The sequence below is a fragment of the Haliotis rufescens genome, unplaced genomic scaffold (genome assembly GCF_023055435.1).
Source record: "Haliotis rufescens isolate VD_foot unplaced genomic scaffold, xgHalRufe1.0.p SCAF_2, whole genome shotgun sequence".
Classification (NCBI taxonomy): Eukaryota; Metazoa; Mollusca; class Gastropoda; order Lepetellida; family Haliotidae; genus Haliotis; species Haliotis rufescens.
In genome coordinates, this window is record NW_025963890.1 from 65,493,837 (window position 1) to 65,514,852 (window position 21,016).

General features: G+C 42.6%; 1 protein-coding gene across 1 annotated transcript; it reads right to left on the minus strand.

Moving 5' to 3' along the window:
• Positions 1–1,647: 1,647 nt before the first annotated feature.
• LOC124134521 (multiple epidermal growth factor-like domains protein 6) lies at positions 1,648–17,771 on the minus strand. Its single transcript, XM_046499376.2, has 9 exons — positions 17,517–17,771; positions 12,883–13,020; positions 11,868–12,134; positions 10,110–10,247; positions 8,538–8,672; positions 6,671–6,808; positions 5,887–6,085; positions 5,118–5,225; positions 1,648–3,599 (listed from the first exon to the last, which is right to left on the minus strand). Exons 1-9 carry the CDS (start codon positions 17,608–17,610, stop codon positions 3,512–3,514), a joined length of 1,305 nt encoding a protein of 434 aa, XP_046355332.2. The 5' UTR covers positions 17,611–17,771; the 3' UTR covers positions 1,648–3,511.
• Between the last annotated feature and the right edge of the window lie 3,245 nt (positions 17,772–21,016).

A 21,016-nucleotide genomic window follows, 5' to 3' on the forward strand; every position in this document is an offset into this window, starting at 1 on the left:
GTATAGAGGTGGGATGAGGTGGGGGTTGGGAGGGCTGGGGTAGGCTTAGTGGTAGTGGAGGGATAGAGGTGGGATGAGGTGGGGGTTGGGAGGGCTGGGGTAGGCTTAGTGGTAGTGGAGGTATAGAGGTGGGATGAGGAGGTGGTGGGGAGGGATGGGGTAGGCTTAATTGAAGGATAGAGGTGGGATGAGGTGGGGTGGGGAGGGCTAGGGTAGGCTTAGTGGTAGTGGAGGGATTGAGCTGGGGTGGGGTAGAAGGGGTAGGGGTAGGAACCGGCAAGGTATGGGTAGGAACCGGCAAGGATAAGTATGGTTGCAATATAAACATACCCTCGCCATGCTTGCTTAGGGTGTGAATGGGTGCGATATGACATATGTGTTGTGCTGGATTATATGTATACTTTTATCAGCAATAATTGAAGTCACATATATTCACTGGTATGAAGTCAAGAAGCCTACTACTACAGCTCCCCAACTCTCATCAAGACGTAATACATTCTTAAAGATAATAGGCGCCGCAATTCGCTGTGCAGAGTTGCGTCCCTTGGGCATGCCAGCAACCTTCGAATCCCAGTTCGCCCCTAATTGTGTTTCTAGGTTTGTCAGCACCATATCCGTACTCGTGAATTTCACTAAAGAGGTAAACGTCCGAGACCTGCATTTCTCGCTCCACGTTAAGCTGACACGACGAGACATAAGCCGAACACTTTTCAAAGCGGCGATAAATCCAACTCACTCCCTCACGCCATCACTTTAAAGCCCGTACATAACTTCCACACAGTATCAATCACTGGATTGCCAGGTCCATACACGTTTATTTACTGGCCATCGTCATACAAAAGAAATAGTACCGAATGCAGCGTTAACAAACAAGTACTAGTAGTAGTAGTAGTAGTAGTAGTAGCAGCAGCAGCAGAAGCAGTAGTAGTAGTAGTAGTAGCAGTAGTAGTAGTAGCAGCAGCAGCAGTAGTAGTAGTAGTAGCAGTAGCAGTAGCAGTAGTAGTAGTAGTAGTAGTAGCAGCAGCAGTAGTAGTAGTAGTAGTAGTAGTAGTGGTAGTAGTGGTAGTAGTAGTAGTAGTAGTAGTGGTGGTAGTAGTAGTAGTAGTAGTAGCAGTAGTAGTAGTAGTAGTAGTAGTAGCAGTAGTAGTAGTAGTAGTAGTAGCAGTAGTAGTAGCAGTAGTAGTAGTAGCAGCAGCAGCAGCAGTAGTAGTAGTAGTAGCAGTAGCAGTAGCAGTAGTAGTAGTAGTAGTAGTAGCAGCAGCAGTAGTAGTAGTAGTAGTAGTGGTAGTAGTGGTAGTAGTAGTAGTGGTGGTAGTAGTAGTAGTAGTAGCAGTAGTAGTAGTAGTAGTAGTAGTAGCAGTAGTAGTAGTAGTAGTAGTAGTAGTAGTAGTAGTAGTAGTAGCAGTAGTAGTATATTTAGAAATGTGTTGTTTGTGACGTCGTCATAAATAAGTTTAAAAACAGCAAATGTGTAAATCATAATAAGCTTTGTTTTACATTAAATAGGCACCGTATAGGCACAACTAGATCTACATTGCCTTACACGTTACCATACCATGTTACGGACAATGCCGGCTGCTAACATACATTAGATGTCTCTGTTGGAAGCGGGAGGAGGCTGGACGATAACAGTGACAAAAACACACATCGTTTAAAAAATATTTATTCAGGTCTGCGGGGTTACATGATTAAGGCACTCGGCATGCAGGTACGTGTTGTTTAGGCAGTGTGTTGCGTGTGTTTTGTTTTGGGCATTCCAGTATGCGCAAAGAAACAACATAACATATTTGTAAATGCAACATGGCGGGGAAAGCAATAACATGTCAAATGATATCAGCAACAACGTCAACGATGACAACGTGAATGGGGAAGATGCCATTCTTTACAATCATGTGCGGCGAACACACACGTGACAATGCCGTTATAGAAACCGACATTTAACAATTAATGTATCCAAAAATGATACAATGAATATAACAATTGTTATATTTGGGATAACATTTTCTTCGTCATGTACAGATTCTTTGGGTTGAGACACGCCCGGGATTCGAAACCACACTGCCAGAGTGAGGCACCTAATCGCCAGCACACAAAGTCAGCGTCAGTGTGGGTTCGAATCCCGGACGGGTGTTTTCCCACTTTCTAAATGGCATTGTATGTTCAATGCAATGCATAATTGATCACAAATATTCAAAATCGATCCCTAAGCGTTAAAGGATCATTATTCTGCACGCCTTGGGCCACGTTCAAATGAAGGTCAAGACGTTGTTCTTGGAACTGGGACATTGTCTGTGTGTAATGAGGAAATCATTAACTGCAAAATTCACACACCCTTTAAGTTGATGAGATAACACAGTGGGGTAATATACGACTTGAAGAGTCCTTGCTAAGGCTGCCAATTTGTTCAGGCCTAGCCCTTTTATTACAATACCTCTATGCGCAATGATATGAATGATTAAAATATTCAAACTTGGAACCATGTTGCATGTAACGTACGCGTTAATACTGTAGCAATCGTGAACTCGTAAATCAGATTCACTTGCGACTAATACAAAAAGAAACTGATATCATCACAAACAATTCACTGTACACATGACACCAGCTGTCCGTCAAATCAGCGTGTTCTGCAGCACTGGCGCCACTGGCTGTTGTAGCAGTTTTAGGGCAACCCTTTACGTATAGTGACCCGCGATGAAAAGTTGGTCGGAAGCGCCATAAAACAGGAAAAGAAACCAGTCACATTTCAATACAGGAAAGACATCTAACTGAAAAATATGTTTTTCGGATTTGCGCCGACCGTAAAATCATGAATGAGAGGGGAGTTAAAATTGATAAGCACTAATTTTATAACGGCGAATGCAAACATGTTAAACTGCAAGACTGGTGAACAAACTTCACAATGGCTGCTCACATTGTAACATTCTCAGATAATGCTTCAGGAACAAGTAAATCTGTGATGTCTTTTCTAATTTTTCCCATCCACCGATCATGATTTTTCACAGAAAACACAGTAAAAAAAAAAAAATAATAATAAATCTTGCCTCATTTTCAATAAGGTTGAGGATTGGGAAAGAAATGGATAGTCGGATAAAACATACAATACGCCGGTGTAAAATGTAAAATGAACATAATTGATATAAACAATATCAACCATTAAGAGTCACTATTTGGCTGAAATATTGTAAAATATGAACTCTAGGCGTGAGGCCTAGATGCCACGTGGTGCTCACGGCATGAAGACGGCGGGTATCAAAACAAGAGGAAATAACAAACACTGTGCTCACTGACTCAGCAGCACATATAAAACATCAACACAGGGAATATTCAGTCTCAATTATCTGCCCCAAAAGGCGCAATCTTTAGGCGTAATCACTGAAAATATGTTATGAAACAGGTGTTCGCGAAAAGGGTGAACATGTCCAACCCTATCGTTAGTACCCACCACTCGCACAATTTGCATAAAACCTTATGTGTTTGTTTGTTGAAGCTAGATCTATGTGATCTCATCTGATCAAGCGCAGCTTTCGTTGTGATTGACGTCATCTGTCAAACGCTGTACATCCGCCTCACCCTCGGGGTCCTCTCTCTTGTCAACAGATCTGTTGTAATGATAACATTGATATAAACTATATACATCACATGTGACAAAAAAAACTAGTTTCAATCTGCTCTGTATTTCAACTTATTACTTTTTCTTACTCGTGATTCCATGTCAAATGGACGACTGTGATATTTACATAGTGAGTGAGTGATTTTGGCTTTACGCCGCTTTTAGCAATATTCCAGCAATATCACGGCGGGGGACACCAGAAATGGGCTTCGCACATTGTACCCATGTCGGGAATCGAACCCGGGTCTTCGGCGTGACGAGCGAACGCTTCAACCACTAGGCTACCCGACTGCCCCTGATATTAACATAGAATAAAAGCGTCAAAATTCTGTCCATATCAATAAGAAATATCTGCTCAAAGCAGAGTCCATTGTACGTTTCTATATCATGAGCATGTGTTTATTAATCACTATCGTGATGATACCAGGTGTTCGCGAAAAGGAGAACGTATCCTGTCCCGCTGGTGCACCCGTCACAAACACATACAAAGGCAAGTCAATTGTTCACCTGACGAGAGCACGGGTGTATGATGCATAGATTCATGGAACAATATCCATGTTGTTATCCCGACAACATACACATACCATGATATGTCTTTTGTTGGACTTTGGAGGTTTTCGAAAGTAGATTTATGCATATTTCTATCATATGACATCGTAAAATACAGCTCTTTCAATTGCACTGTTTCAATTGATTGTTGTTTAACGCCGTACTCGTAATATTCCAGCTATATAACCGCGGTCTGTAAATAATCGAGTCTGGACTAGACAAACCAGTGATTAACATCATAAGCAATTATCCATGCAATTGGGATGTGATGTCATGCATCAACCAAGAACTTGAGCATGACCACCCGATCCCGTTAGTCGCCTCTTGCGACCAGCATAGTCGCCTTTTACAGCAAACATGAGTTGCTGAAGGCCTATTCTACCCCAGATCTTCACGGGTCCTTTCATAATTTGACCACATTGTGTGTCACAAAGTAACTGGTGTTCACATTGGAGGGCAAACAAACGATACAACTATTGGGTATAGATTAAAACTAACGACCTATTTTAGGTGAAACAATTAATAGGAGAAAGAAGGCATTGTTACTCTTAACGACATGTTTGTACAGTAGAGTATGAATTACCCTATCTACATCAGGCATAACATGACATACTGTCCTTTGATGGTGACGTAGCTCCAGTGTTAATTAAGCGGTTTATTCTTCATAACTGCACCCTTTCCAAATTTAACAGAAATGGAATTAAAGCTGTAGACTTTTTTCCTGTCAAAGTATTCACTTTTTCGATTAATAAATCCGTATTATACCGATACAATTGATAAAATTTGGAAAACAATATTTTAAGCAGGATGTGTCTTTAAAAGAACATCATTCCTCTTCCCGGCCATGTGTTAGAGAACACTTTAAACAGTTACTGCTTATTTCCGGCACCAAAATTTTGAAAATATTTTCGTTAACCAAGTAATTTTAAATAAACATGTAGACGACGAAGTTACTCACACAGACAGCAACGCAACGTCTTCCGCAGGCGTGGTCATCCCGGGACTGTCCTCCTGTACAGGTATTACCTCCCTTGTCGTGCACACTCTCTGGCGGATCCATATAACACTGGAGGATCAGGGGTTAACGTTAACGATTAATAACGATTATATATTATGGTTGTCAGTTTACTGTAGGAACCAAGTTGAATTTCGAGTGTTGCTTAGCGCCGCACTCAGCAGTATTCCAGCCAGATGACGGCGGTCTGTAATTTATCGAATCCGGACCAGACAATCCAGTGATTGACATCATGGGCATCAATGCAAGACCCAAATCAGCGAAACTGACCAATAGATTGCCTCTTACGATGGGCATGGGTTGAGCAAGACCAATTCTAACCCGGATCTTTACCAGGGACAAAGTTGTAGTGACGCATCTTTTAGAAGTCTCTCTCTCTCTCTCTCTCTCTCTCTCTCTCTCTCTCTCTCTCTCTCTCTCTCTCTCTCTCTCTCTCTCTCTCTCTCTCCACAATTTATGAATAACAACGTCTTTATTTACTGTTAATACGTTGTTATCCATAAATTGTGCCGACTTTGTCATCTGTCAGCTTCTAAGTTTGTTTCATGCAATGAGGATTTTGTTGTTTTACGTACCAGAGTGAGTGTGATTTTGCGCCGCTCATAGCAATATTTCATTAATACTACGGCCTAGACATATAAAATTGGACTTCACATAGTGTACCAATGTTGGGAATCGGACCCGTGTCGTCGATGTATCGCCCCTCACTTACCAGAAGAATGCGATCAAGAGAGCCGCCAATACTATGACCGATACGACTATGATCGGTATCAGCAATGTTGTTGATGCGCTAGCTGCATGGGCTTCGGTCGCACTGATGCACTTGCCAGTCACGTGATGACACCAGGCGTTCACAGGGCAGTCATTACAGACATGCGCACACTCGCGTCCGTATCTCCCCGAAGGACATGCTGCAATAGTAACAGCATGTCAAGTCAAGTAAATGAGTATCCATACACAAGTGCCTCTGTGTGTGTGTGCGCGCGCGTGCGTGCGTACGTACGTGTGTGTGCGTGCGTGCGTGTCTCTGTGCGTGTGTGTATCTCTGTGTCTGTGTGTGTGCGTGCATGTCTCTGTGTGTGTACGTGCGTGTCTTGTGTGTGTCTCTCTCTGTGTGTCTGCGTGCCTAAGTGAGTGTGTCTGTATGTGTCTGCGTGCATGTCTCTCTGTGAGTGTATGTGCGTGTCTGTGTGTGTATCTCTCCCTGACTCTGTGTGTGCGCGTGTGTGTGTACGTGTGCGTGATTGTTTGTGCGTGTGAATCTGTGTCTGTGTGTGCATGTGAATCTGTCTGTGCGTGCGTGCGTGTGTCGGTGAGTTGATCGGGGAATGCAATACCGGCACAGTCAGGAACACTCAAAGGTGTATCTCCCAGCACTATATGTTCGATAAGGTATTACTTCAGAATACATTTCGAAATTCCTTCGGGCAATAATTATTTTACATCATGATAGTATTTCGGGCTTCTTCGTGTCAAGGGACAGGAAACCAGCTTACTCTGTACGCAGTGTTCTCCCAAGTAACCATCTCCGCATCCCCGGAAACACACGCCAGTCTTCATATGACACGGTTCTTCGTGAGAACAATTCCCACACTTCCTGCTGCAATTCCGTCCATACCAGCCGGGTGGACATTCTGCAGAAAACAGGTATACAACCGAGTATGTTGAATGTCATTATTCTGAATCAATGATTTGGAAAGGCTCACTGTTTGACGGCGGTCTGTATATAATTGAGTCTGGATCAAACAAACCAGTGATTGACATCACGAGCATAGATCAACGTAATAGGGATACGATGACATGTATCAACGAAGTCAGCCAGCCGATGCTGTTAGTCGCCTTTCACGACAAGCATTGATTGCTGAAGACCTATTCTACCCCGGATCTTCACGGATCGAAAGGCTTCCTGGGCGATGGCTTATCTGTTACATAATGTTGGAGACAGATAAACAACTGCGATGTGAAAACATAGACCAGCGTGACGACAGTATATACCCTGGACGCGTGCAAATGAAAGCAGGGGTATAGAAGGGGGGGGGGGGGGGGGGGGGGGCTGGGGTGGCCCAGTCGTCTAATGCGCCGCAATTCGCTGTGCAGAGTTGCGTCCCTTGGGCACGCCAGAAACCTATGGTTGTGGGTTCGAATCCCGATTCGCCCCGATTTTGTTGCTAGCTTTGTCAGCACCATACCCGTGCTCGTGGGTTTCACCGAAGTGGTAAACGTCTGAGACCTGCATCACTTCGGGCTTTCCTCCCACATTAAGCTGACACGCCGCGATATATTTGGAATACTGTTAAAAGCGGCGTTAAGGCCAACTCACTCACTCACTTACTATTGAAAGGCTCAATTACAATTAATTAGGCCGGCATGAGCTAATTTCAACATTACAATGTTGTACGGGTTCGAAACCCATTCGATGTGTATGGAGATGGACTTGAACAAGGATCTTGGAGATTGATCTTTCCAGTTAAAGTTGATTATGGATTTTCAAAGTATTTCATTATAGGGATGGGACACTGTGGCCAGAAGAAAGCATCACCACTTGTGTTCCCCTCAAGGTATTTTCGGCCAAGACATTTATCTTAAGCTTGGGGTATATCGGCAATCTGATATCGTTCAACAATAGTCAAACATCAAATCCCTTCCACTGATTGTCCTCCCTGAGCTAGCAATAAAAGAGACCAGTGACATCGCCCTATCTGTTTCCTGTTCAGATATATGTATAAAGATACTGGGTGACCAAAAATAGTCACCAGACTGTATGACAAGGGATGAATTCAAGTTTGCAAAAGTCTACTTTCACTTTATGAAGAGCAATATTCCAGCAGCCTCTAGTGACAATACGGTAAAGGCCTGTAAATTTTGTTGGTCCATAGGCTGAAAAAGAGAATACGATTTCAACACCTTGCGCTTGGTAGCCTGGCGCTTTAGACCGCTTGCCCACTCCGCCCCAGGTCAAAGCCTCAGTAAAGATTCAGTAAGGCTTTCAAAACGTTTTATTGTAGATTGTGGAGGACATCTCAAAATTTGACGCATCAATGACCAAATTTATGTCCTATGCTATTCCCGCTTTTAACTTGTACCAAATGTCCCCGTGGTTTGTATATTGTTCAGGTGAAAAAATTGACTTACCTTTGCATGTGTTTGTGACAGGTGGGTTTGCTACATACTCACCAATGTCTCGTATCCCAGAACAAAAGCCACAAGTATAATCACCAAAGCAGTAAAATATCATCATTTCTATTTTCCCGACGTTTCAGTCTGTACTTTAGTGGTAATTGTTCTAATTTCTATTCCAAAAGTATAAATTTTAGAGACTTAAACCAGAAACGGAGACTATATTCTCTGTAGTATAGAACTCACCTTGAAGACACTTCTGTCCCTGATGGCCTTCCGTACAACCACCCGGACATTCCCCGGTCGCGTGGTCGCAGGGGTCGCCATAGCAGCGCCCACACGTCTCTGTGCACCCAACACCAAACTTCCCATGGGCACATTCTGCAAACACAAATATATCAATGTAGAGTTATGTAGAGTTATGTACTTAAGTTCGTCCAGTTTCAATACCGATTTCAATACCGATCAAACGCTCTTTGCGTCAAGCGGTTCAACTTGACTCGTCTGTGGTGGGCAAGGCTTTGTAAGGTGTAATTGTGTTGGAACTAAACGGTGTCAGACCAATCGCTGCAAATGTTTTAAGGCCAAGATGCAATGTAATTCTAGATGTCATTCAAGTCTTTCATGTGCAAACAAACATTCCTGAGTGTCCATCTGACTGCTATTTGTCATACCATTCATGTCATACCATTCATGTCATACCATTCACGTCATACCATTTTATGAAATAAAAGATGGAACTGTTTAAGCTTATTTCTGTGATTTTTGTTTAAGGTATCTGGTTACAGGAGGTTGTATTTACTTTGATAGCTAATCTAATTTCAAAACTAGCACACATTATAAAAACAAGGCAGGGATATGCTTTCAGTAAACAAGTATAAAATCCCTTGGTTCATTTCAGTGATTTTGTCTAATTACTGAAGATTTCAGTAATTAGACATAACCACCGAGTGAATCAGTTATTAGACATAATCACTGAAATTTTCAGTCATTAAACGTAATCACTGATTATACTTGTTTCCTGTAACATATATAAGACCATGAGTCAGTTATTTGAGTCAGCTCTATTTGACGAGAGCGGCGGGATAGCCTAGTGGTTAAAGCGTTCGCTCATCACGCCGAATACCCGGGTTCGATTCCCCACATGGGGTGTCCCTTGACGTATTATTGCTGGAATATTGCTAAACGTGGCGTAAAACCACACTCACTCACTCTACTTGATGGATGATGATGCCATGAAAGTACAGGTTTGCAATAAAAGCAACAAAAGCATTTCATAATCATAGGAAATCTGTTAAAAACAAAGGAGGCGGTCGGGTAGCCTATTGGTTAAAGCGTTCGCTCGTCACGCCGAAGACCCGGGTTCGATTCCCGACATGGGTACAATGAGTGAAGCCCATTTCTGGTGTCCCCCGCCGTGATATTGCTGGAATATTGCTAAAAGTGGCGTAAAACCATACTCACTCACTCACTCACTCACTGTTAAAAACAAAACGTCAAGGCCAGAGAATAATAAGTCTCGATATCTGTAGATTCCAGTAGACATAAAAGACAGAATAGTGGTGAAAATTATATCAATAGATCACTGAAATTCAGTGATGACACCAGGTGTTCTAAAATGGTCGCACAGCCGATAGCACAGCCACACAAGCTTCTTGCATGTAGTAGGCAGAGTTCATTGTACGAGTCAAACTACATCAATAGCATGTGTATTTAAAAGCACGTATAAATGCATGGTTCATCCAAGTACATGTTACCGATTCAACTTTCATGTTTCTATGTACTCAATGTTTAAGAGTTGTTCGTGGAATGACTGACCTGTTTGACAGCCAATCCCTGTCCAGCCAGCGGCACATCCCGACTCACATAAGCCAGTGACTTTGTCACAGCCGTTCTTGGCATCCGTGCAGTGACAGAACGATTCACACGCCCGGCCAAACAGGCCCACTGGACAATCTACACAGAAAAACAAAGTGTGTCCATTATTGCTTTGTGGAAAACCAGTTTGTGCAGTCTTGCATGACTGTAACGCCTAATGAAAAACCGCCTTTTACCACAAGCAATAATGCTGGTATCCAGTTTAACACATCTCCCCGACGACCCGTGAAGATCCGGGGTAGAATAGGTCTTCAGCAACCCATGCTTGTCGTAGAAGGCGGGATCGGGTTGTCAAGCCCGCTGACTTGGTTGATACATGTCATCGTATCCCAAATGCGTAGATCGATGCTCATGTTGTCACTCACTGGCTTGTCTGATCCAGACTCGATTATTTACAGACCGCTGTCATATAGCTGGAATATTGCTGAGTGCAATAAACAAACAAACAAACAAACAAACAAACATCTCCCCGCCGTCCCCATCCGGGTTGGTTGTTAAAATGTGATAATCTATGCCAGTAAATGGTACAAAGCTATATTACATCCATAAAATGGCATTTATTTTATGACACGATTGTGGTAGTCAGCAGGAGACGCTAAAAATGGTTTTAGTTTTAGACGGACAGGGATTCGAACAAGGGCTTTCTGCGTGACAGCAGCCCATCAATAGCTCATCACGGCCAACCAGTGGTCGTCCACATCAGTAACGACCCACAATCAGCCATGTTAAACATTGTAACATTGCAACAGACACGGGGTACTGGCATATTCTGCTCGGGAGACCCACGGGCGTGTTATTGTACTGTATATCACAAGACTGACACATCGTTATATAAATGAAATACTGTATCCTGGGCCGTTTGTTATGGATATCTGTCCTTCCAATACAGAAGTCCATCAGTAGGTCCACACAACTTTATTCTGTGATCTTAATATAACACTTCATCGTAGAACAGTAATGACCAGGTGGACACAATTTTATGGATAACAACTTCTTTAATACTGTAGAAAGCGACGTTTCGGTATAGATCCTTATACCGTTGTCAAGCAAGAGTGAGTGAGTATGGTTTTACGCCGCCTTTAGTAATATTCCAGCAATATCACGGCGGGGGACACCAGAAATGGGCTTCACACATTGTACCCATGTCGGGAATCGAACCCGGGTCTTAGGCGTGACGAGCGAACGCTTTAACCACTAGGCTACCCGACCGCCCTGTCAAGCAAGACTTGACAGTATTAAAGAAGTTGTTATCCATACAATTGTGTCCACCTTGTCATCCGTCAGCTTCTTAGTAATGCTAAGTAATGACCAGGCCGCATCTTGGAGGTGATGCAGTCAGCCAGCCTGCCAAGCCGCTCTCAGAGGGTCAGTCCCGATTCACAGTGAGTGAGTGAGTTGGGTTTAACGCCGCTTTTAACAGTGTTCCAGTTATATCGCTGTGTGTCAGTTTTAATGTGGGAGGAAAGCCCGAAGTGATGCAGGTCAAGCGATTTGCGGCGCCTTAGACGACTGGGCCAACCGTACCTTTTTTAACTGTTCAAAGCGGCGTTAAACACAACTCACTCACTCGATGACATTGAGATATATACAATCACATAATGGCTGATGTTCGTCGTCTTTTGACATTAACCAAATTAAAATTATATAGGTTAATTGTACATTTTTTCAAAATCAGAAATCGCACCAGCAATGTCTTACCACACATGGTGATGAGATCACAAACAGCAAAGGATCTGGCAGCGCCGTTTGCAATGTAGCACCATGGCTGCACTGCATAGTTCCCGTGGGAGGTTCTTGGGTTTCTGCAGTAGTTCTCGGGCACATCCCCTATGGGGAAATCTTCTTGAGTGTAGCCTTGTTGGACGACATAGGCATCAGACCACGGCAGACACGTCTTTCCGCTGCTGGCAGAGTCGACATCTCCGGTGTAGTTAACGCCATAGCGGTCAGACATGCATGTAGCACCTGTGGATTCGGAGATTCAATTCAATATCTTTAGGTGGTATAGAGAAGCTGTAGAATCAACAGGGTTGACCGGCAATTAAATATCCGGTAGTTTGGGGTAGGGTAGGATTCTGGGGTAGCGTGTTCTAGGGTTATTGATATAGAACCGAATATTTGGTCATACATTTTCCTCTCTGTAAGAGGTCGCCAAACATTTTTAAGAGACCCACAATTAGAATCAGAACATGCAGCATGTCATGTGGCCTGGTTTTGTTGAATGTTTGTTTGGCCAAACATCTTTTCCAGCATTTTCTGGAACAATTTTTTTTAAGAACATATCCCAGTAGTTATTTCAATCGAATTGTGTATATGTCCTTCGTAGACATTGAAAAGTTGGTAGTCCACCGAGACGCAAGATTCAAATTGATCGTAATGGCATCAGGATGGTGAAAGGTGGGTGAGTGAGTGAGTATGGATTTATGCTGCTTTCAGCAATACTCCAGCAATACGGCGGGGGACACCAGAAATGGGCTTCACACATTGTACCCATGTGGGAATCAAGATAATGTTAAATGTCATGGCAGTTATTTTGTATTACTTTTGTATTTTCTCCAATCTATTTGCGAATTATCTGCGTTAAATGGTATATCAAAATTACTTATTATCACTGATTCTAAAAAATTAATATTTTTATTAAAATATTTATTAATTGGCACTAAATATATGTCAATGATTTTTAAGTATCTATGAAATAATGAGTTAATATTACCTAACTGACAACCAAACCCATATCTCCCTGCACGGCAGCCAGCATCGCAGTGGCCCGTGGCAGCGTCACAGGATCCATAGCGACATGCACAGGAAAACTGGCATCTCCAACCAAATGTACCCGGTTTGCAGTCTGAAACTGATTGCATTTCTGTAAATGTCATTTTCTGTCAACGTCATTTTTAAAGAATGTTCATTTGAATGTAAGTGTTAAATTTTAACAAAGACATCGCGAGTATGATATATTGGTTATCGTGTAAATGCGAACAGTGCCATACATCCCGCAAGTTTAATAAACGTGTATAAATTCGGCATTTTGCCCCGCGTGGATGTGTAATGAATGTCAATGTGTTCACCACATATTCATGTACATGTGTCATAAAATTCAATACATCTGACACATGCCATCACATTCCCACGTGCAGGTATCATGCATGTCAATACATTTATCACATCCACACGTGTAGGTATCATGCATGTCAATACCATTATCACATCCACACGTGTAGGTATCATGCATGTCAATACATTTATCACATCCCCACGTGTAGGTATCATGCATGCCATACATTTATTACATTCACACGTGTAGGTATCATGCATGTCAATACATTTATCACATTCACACGTGTAGGTATCATGCATGTCAATACATTTATCACATTCCCACGTGCAGGTAACATGCATGTCAATACATTTATCACATCCCCACGTGTAGGTATCATGCATGTCAATACATTTATCACATTCCCACGTGCAGGTATCATGCATGTCAATACATTTATCACATCCCCACGTGTAGGTATCATGCATGTCAATACATTTATCACATTCCCATGTGCAGGTATCATGCATGTCAATACATTTATCACATCCACACGTGTAGGTATCATGCATGTCAATACATTTATCACATCCCCACTTGTAGGTATCATGCATGTCAATACATTTATCACATTCACACGTGTAGGTATCATGCATGTCAATACATTTATCACATCCCCACGTGTAGGTATCATGCATGTCAATACATTTATCACATCCCCACTTGTAGGTATCATGCATGTCAATACAGTTACCACATCCCCTGTGTAAGTCTCATGCATGTCAATACAGTTATCACATCCCCTGTGTAAGTCTCATGCATGTCAATACAGTTATCACATCCCCTGTGTAAGTCTCATGTATGTCAATACATTTATCACATCCCCTGTGTAAGTCTCATGTATGTCAATACAGTTATCACATCCCCTGTGTAAGTCTCATGTATGTCAATACATTTATCACATCCACACGTGTAGGTCTCATGCATGTCAATACAGTTATCACATCCCCTGTGTAAGTCTCATGTAAGTCAATACAGTTATCACATCCCCTGTGTAAGTCTCATGTAAGTCAATACATTTATCACATCCCCTGTGTAAGTCTCATGTAAGTCAATACATTTATCACATCCCCTGTGTAAGTCTCATGTATGTCAATACATTTGTCACATCTCCTGTGTAAGTCTCATGCTTGTCAATACATTTATCACATCCCCTGTGTAAGTCTCATGCATGTCAATACATTTATCACATCCCCTGTGTAAGTCTCATGTATATCAATACATTTATCACATCCCCTGTGTAAGTCTCATGTATGTCAATACATTTATCACATCTCCTGTGTAAGTCTCATGCATGTCAATACATTAATCACATCCCCTGTGTAAGTCCCATGCATGTCAATACATTTATCACATCCACACGTGTAGGTATCATGCATGTCAATACATTTATCACATCCCCACGTGTAGGTATCATGCATGTCAATACATTTATCACATTCCCACGTGCAGGTATCATGCATGTCAATACATTTATCACATCCACACGTGTAGGTATCATGCATGTCAATACATTTATCACATTCCCACGTGCAGGTATCATGCATGTCAATACATTTATCACATCCCCACGTGTAGGTATCATGCATGTCAATACATTTATCACATCCCCACGTGTAGGTATCATGCATGTCAATACATTTATCACATTCCCACGTGCAGGTATCATGCATGTCAATACATTTATCACATCCCCACGTGTAGGTATCATGCATGTCAATACATTTATCACATCCCCACTTGTAGGTATCATGCATGTCAATACATTTATCACATTCACACGTGTAGGTATCATGCATGTCAATACATTTATCACATCCCCACGTGTAGGTATCATGCATGTCAATACATTTATCACATCCCCACTTGTAGGTATCATGCATGTCAATACAGTTACCACATCCCCTGTGTAAGTCTCATGCATGTCAATACAGTTATCACATCCCCTGTGTAAGTCTCATGCATGTCAATACAGTTATCACATCCCCTGTGTAAGTCTCATGTATGTCAATACAGTTATCACATCCCCTGTGTAAGTCTCAGGTATGTCAATACATTTATCACATCCACACGTGTAAGTCTCATGCATGTCAATACAGTTATCACATCCCCTGTGTAAGTCTCATGTAAGTCAATACAGTTATCACATCCCCTGTGTAAGTCTCATGTAAGTCAATACAGTTATCACATCCCCTGTGTAAGTCTCATGTAAGTCAATACATTTATCACATCCCCTGTGTAAGTCTCATGTATGTCAATACATTTGTCACATCTCCTGTGTAAGTCTCATGCTTGTCAATACATTTATCACATCCCCTGTGTAAGTCTCATGCATGTCAATACATTTATCACATCCCCTGTGTAAGTCTCATGCTTGTCAATACATTTACCACATCCCCTGTGTAAGTCTCATGTATATCAATACATTTATCACATCCCCTGTGTAAGTCTCATGTATGTCAATACATTTATCACATCTCCTGTGTAAGTCTCATGCATGTCAATACATTAATCACATCCCCTGTGTAAGTCCCATGCATGTCAATACATTTATCACATCCACACGTGTAGGTATCATGCATGTCAATACATTTATCACATCCCCACGTGTAGGTATCATGCATGTCAATACATTTATCACATTCACACGTGTAGGTATCATGCATGTCAATACATTTATCACATCCCCTGTGTAAGTATCATGCTTGTCAATACATTTACCACATCCCCTGTGTAAGTCTCATGTATGTCAATACATTTATCACATCTCCTGTGTAAGTATCATGCATGTCAATACAGTTATCACATCCCCTGTGTAAGTCTCATGCATGTCAATACATTTATCACATCCCCTGTGTAAGTCTCATGCATGTCAATACAGTTATCACATCCCCTGTGTAAGTCTCATGTATGTCAATACATTTATCACATCTCCTGTGTAAGTCTCATGCATGTCAATACAGTTATCACATCCCCTGTGTAAGTCTCATGCATGTCAATACATTTATCACATCCCCTGTGTAAGTATCATGCATGTCAATACATTTATCACATCCCCTGTGTAAGTCTCATGTGTGGCAATACATTTATCACATCCCCTATGTAAGTCTCATGCATGTCAATACATTTATCACATCCCCTGTGTAAGTCTCATGCATGTCAATACATTTACCACATCTCCTGTGTAAGTCTCATGTATGTCAATACATTTATCACATCCCCTGTGTACGTCTCATGTATGTCAATACATTTATCACATCTCCTGTGTAGGTCTCATGTATGTCAATACATTTATCACATCCCCTGTGTAAGTCTCATGCATGTCAATACATTTATCACATCCCCTGTGTAAGTCTCATGCTTGTCAATAAATTTATCACATCCCCTGTGTAAGTCTCATGTGTGGCAATACATTTATCACATCTCCTGTGTAAGTCTCATGCATGTCAACACATTTATCACATCCACGCGAGTAAGTCTCATGCATGTCAATACATTTATCACATCCACGCGGTGCGGTGTCTGCATTCCTGTGTAATCTATGTATAATACCTGGAGAAACTACATCGATTCGTTAACAGATGATATCTAGCAATGGCTGGAATCAATAGAAGCAGCTGCAGTTTGACTGCTGTCTGTAAACACGCGAGTACATGGAGCATGTGACCCCAGTCGGAATGTGTGTCAGACTTGTAGTGTGTCACGGAAGGGTTACCCGCCAGCCCCGTGAAAGGAGGAAGTAATGTACACATGAACACAGGTTCAGTCAATTTGGGACCTTGTGTGTGTATATACAATTACAAATTGATATTACACACACCAGCTAAATATTCACGGCTTTCTTTAATTTCAGTTTAAAGAATGTGCAGTGTAATAAAAAGTGTCATGAATTCTTATAAAAAAAGATGCCTCTGTCTCTCTCTGTCTTTCTCTGTCTGTCTCTTTCTCTCTCTCTCTCACTCTCTTTCTCATACACACATACATACTACCTTCTTCCTTCCAAATATCGCTCTTTCTCCCCTCTCTCGCGCGTTCTCGTGTGTGTGATATGTGTATCTCTCTCTCTCTCTCTCTCTCTCTCTCTCTCTCTCTCTCTCTTTCTCTCTCACTCACTCACTCTCTCGCTCTCTCTCTCCCACACACACACACTCACATACACACACTCTCTCCCTCCATCCCAACATCGCTCTTTCTCCCCTCTCGCGCGCGTTCTCGTGTGTGAGTGTGTGCATAGTGTGTGTTTCTCCTACCTCCTTTACTCCGGGTTCTCGTGTCCACGCCGGTTAACACAAGGATCACACACACCCAGCATGCAGACCAGTCCATGGTCACATGACTGGCCATTCAACACCCGGAGCCGTATCAAACACACATTTCCCAGTCGTGAGACCTGTACGATGAGTAACAAGCCATGAGCTTCATGTCCGCTGATTGTCGACTCGATGACACATGTAATGTAAGCTACCGAAGCAGAACGCCGCCACTGCGCCTGTCGTCAACAGGTGTGCACAGCCACCTTGACAAAGCAACAAGAGCCGCCTAGGATAAACGCATTCACAAAATCGCTTGAAGCCTAGATCGTTAATTTCAGAGTGTATTACTCATGATAGCATTTTCCTTGAAGTGAAGACAGGGGTGTGATATTATCAGTAACGTGTTTAATGTCTGTCTCACCAGGAGTATGATATTATCAGTAATGGAATTGATTGATGTCTGAACTGAGTTGAGGTTTGGCAAGTCCACCGTCCGTCAAAAGAAAACCACCCCACTACAGGCACGAACAATAATGTATTGTTCTAGGTGTTCGTGACTGTACAATATTAACGAGTCTTTCTGAAATGTTCTTTGGATTTCACTGCGGCAGGTTAATGCCGAACAAAGCCTATAAAATGGTTTCAGTGTTTTACAGCTTTTACATTGCCCAACTGGATGCTGAAGGTATGTGTGGGAATTGGGATACCAGCCCTAGCCCGCACATGGTATAATTACACCCAGTACAAGGTTAATTATGAATCTTCATGCGTGCGCATCGTCAGAATTTTAGTGTTCAACTAGTAACTGCATACAAAGTTTCAAGCCATTCATAACGTGTATTCAACGCACACAAATACGTCCACACATACATATATGCAAATACAACTATACTAATTCCTGAACGGTCATGAACTATCATTCGATGTGCAGAGTTACGCCCCTGAGGCGTGCAAGAAACCTATGATCATCGGTTCGAATCCCATATTCGCCCATTTATTGTTTCTAGGTGTTTCAGTGCCATATCATTGGTCGTTGGTTTCACAGAAGTGATAAACGTCTAAGACCCGCATCACTTTAAAAAAATCACCAAAAAAATGGCGTAACCTATATCTAAACTCAAATAGCCAAATTAAAAATGACTGATAATCGTAAATGACAATTGAAATAACATTTGAATAAAAAATTGTGAAATCTACCCAGCTTTCTTTCTTGTTACATGGGTGATACCATTTTACAGGGTACTTATTACTGATGCAACCAGCCATAACGAGTGTTGTTTTAACGGGTCTGCGTTTTGGCAGGTCTGTGTTTTGGGAGGATACCCTTTCCTCCTACATCAAGCAGACACGTCGAAATATAAGTGAAAGACTGTTCAAAGCGTTAAACAGACTCACTGCCGTCTTGTCAAAGGGGCGCAACTCTGCACAGTGCAGTCTCAGCTGAATCGGGAAACAAATATGACCTGTTTTCGTATCGTGTTCCAGACCAGGAAGTATTTACACGGTTTCGGGTAAAATAATTGTGTCAAATCTGTTACTGAATGTCATCTAATTACAATGAATATCTTTGATGTGTATTTATATACTACGCGCTCAAGGGAGGATGGCCCTGCACTGATAAATGGACAGTACAAAACGACTGCCCTGTTGTCCTTGGTTTTTGTCTGGTAGACGAAGCCCGATAATGCAGCTGATGTAGCTAATAACTGTTTACCTTAGGGACCAGTCATTATGACCTTGCACGATCTTTTCATGTCCCTCCCAGCAAAGAGTGAGTGAGTTGGGTTTTACGCCGCTTTTAACAGTATTCCAGCTATATTACGGCGTGTCAGCTTATTGTGGGAGGAAAGCCCGAAGTGATGCAGGTCGCCGACGTTTACCACTTCGGTGAAACCCACGAGCACGGGTATGGTGCTGACAAACCTAGAAACATAATTGGGGCGAACAGGGATTCGAACCCACAATCATATGTTTCTGGCGTGCCCAAGGGACGTAACTCTGCACAGCGAATCGCGGCGCCTTAGACGACTGGGCCACCCCTGATTCCATCCACCCCACTCCACCCCACCCCACCCCACCCCACCCCACCCCCAACACACACGCACGCACACGCACGCACACACACACACACACACACACACACACGCACGCACGCACGCACGCACGCACACACACACACACACACACAGAATGACCAAAGACTTCGCATTCGATCCCACAAAGTCCGCACTGTTGTCCGCCGAAGTCCGCAACCTTGACAGAACGGTCGGTTGATTGGTTGGTGTGTTCACGTGGGCTGGTGCAAACGCGTTCGACAACACATGCTTGCCGTTAAGAGCGACCATGCTTGTCGTAAGAGGCGACCATGCTTGCCGTTAAAGGCGACCACGCTTGCCGTAAAAGGCGACCATGCTTGTAAGAGGCGACTAACGGGATCGGGCGGTCAGGCTTGCTGACTTGGTTGATGCATGTCACCCAATCCCAATGTTTGCGTAGATCGATGCCCATGATGTCAATCATTGGCTTGGCTCATCTAGATACGATTACTTACCGCCGTCATACAACTAGTATATTGCTAAATGCGGCGTTAAACAACAAACAAACAAACGCGTCCTCATGCTGGTGACATACAACATTCAAACAGACCATGAAAGAGCCATGTGCGTGTCTTACTACAACCGCACGGATATAGCCAAGTCTTGTTCAAACACAACTGTGTTACACCGCATAAAGAAATTCTCGAGGAAAGGATTCATCACAGACTGTTGATAACATGCTCCATTGGACTGGGTTCATGTTACACACGTTATTGTAAACAGATGACAGTCACAGCTTTCTATTTCCCTGCGTGCGTCATGCAAACAGCGACACGGCGCTACGGTTAACAGACCGCTATTACCGGCAGATTCAAGACGTTTATTGAATTCCCCGAAAAACATCGACACCCTACTTTTAAGTGTTTCACGATTTAAAGATTAGTCAACATATGACCAGTGGAACTTGAAGGGTAAAGTTCTGCCGTATCATTCACGTTTCACCCTCTGACAGATGTTAATGGAATTATATCCTACGTCAAAACACGGTGGTCACATGAACGTAGTCGATATCGCTTATAGCAAGTCTAATGGCGATATGTAGATAGCAAGGACTAATGCAATGTTTAGATAGCAAGGTCTAATGCGATGTTTAGATAGCTAGGTCTAATGCGACGTTTAGATAGCGCGGTCTAATGGAGATATGTAGATAGCAAGGTCTTATGGCGATATGTAGATAGCAAGGTCTAATGCGATGTTTAGATAGCAAGGTCTAATGCGATGTTTAGATAGCAAGGTCTAATCGTGATATGTAGAAAGCACGGTCTAATGCGACGTTTAGATAGCAAGGTCTAATGGCGATATGTAGATAGCAAGATCTAATGCGATGTTTAGGTAGCACGGTCTAATGGAGATATGTAGATAGCAAGGATTATGGCGATATGTAGATAGCAAGGTCTAATA

What these genes read in the sequence shown, in the direction of transcription:
- LOC124134521 (XM_046499376.2), bottom strand. Translation starts at nt 17,610, where the DNA reads ATGGCCAGTCATGTGACCATGGACTGGTCTGCATGCTGGGTGTGTGTG. An exon ending in AGGGATTGGCTGTCAAACAG is followed by an intron (nt 8,673 to 10,109) that starts GTCAGTCATTCC and finishes TTGTGTTTGCAG; the next exon opens with AATGTGCCCATGGGAAGTTT. An exon ending in CTCTTGATCGCATTCTTCTG is followed by an intron (nt 5,226 to 5,886) that starts GTAAGTGAGGGG and finishes CTGATCCTCCAG; the next exon opens with TGTTATATGGATCCGCCAGA.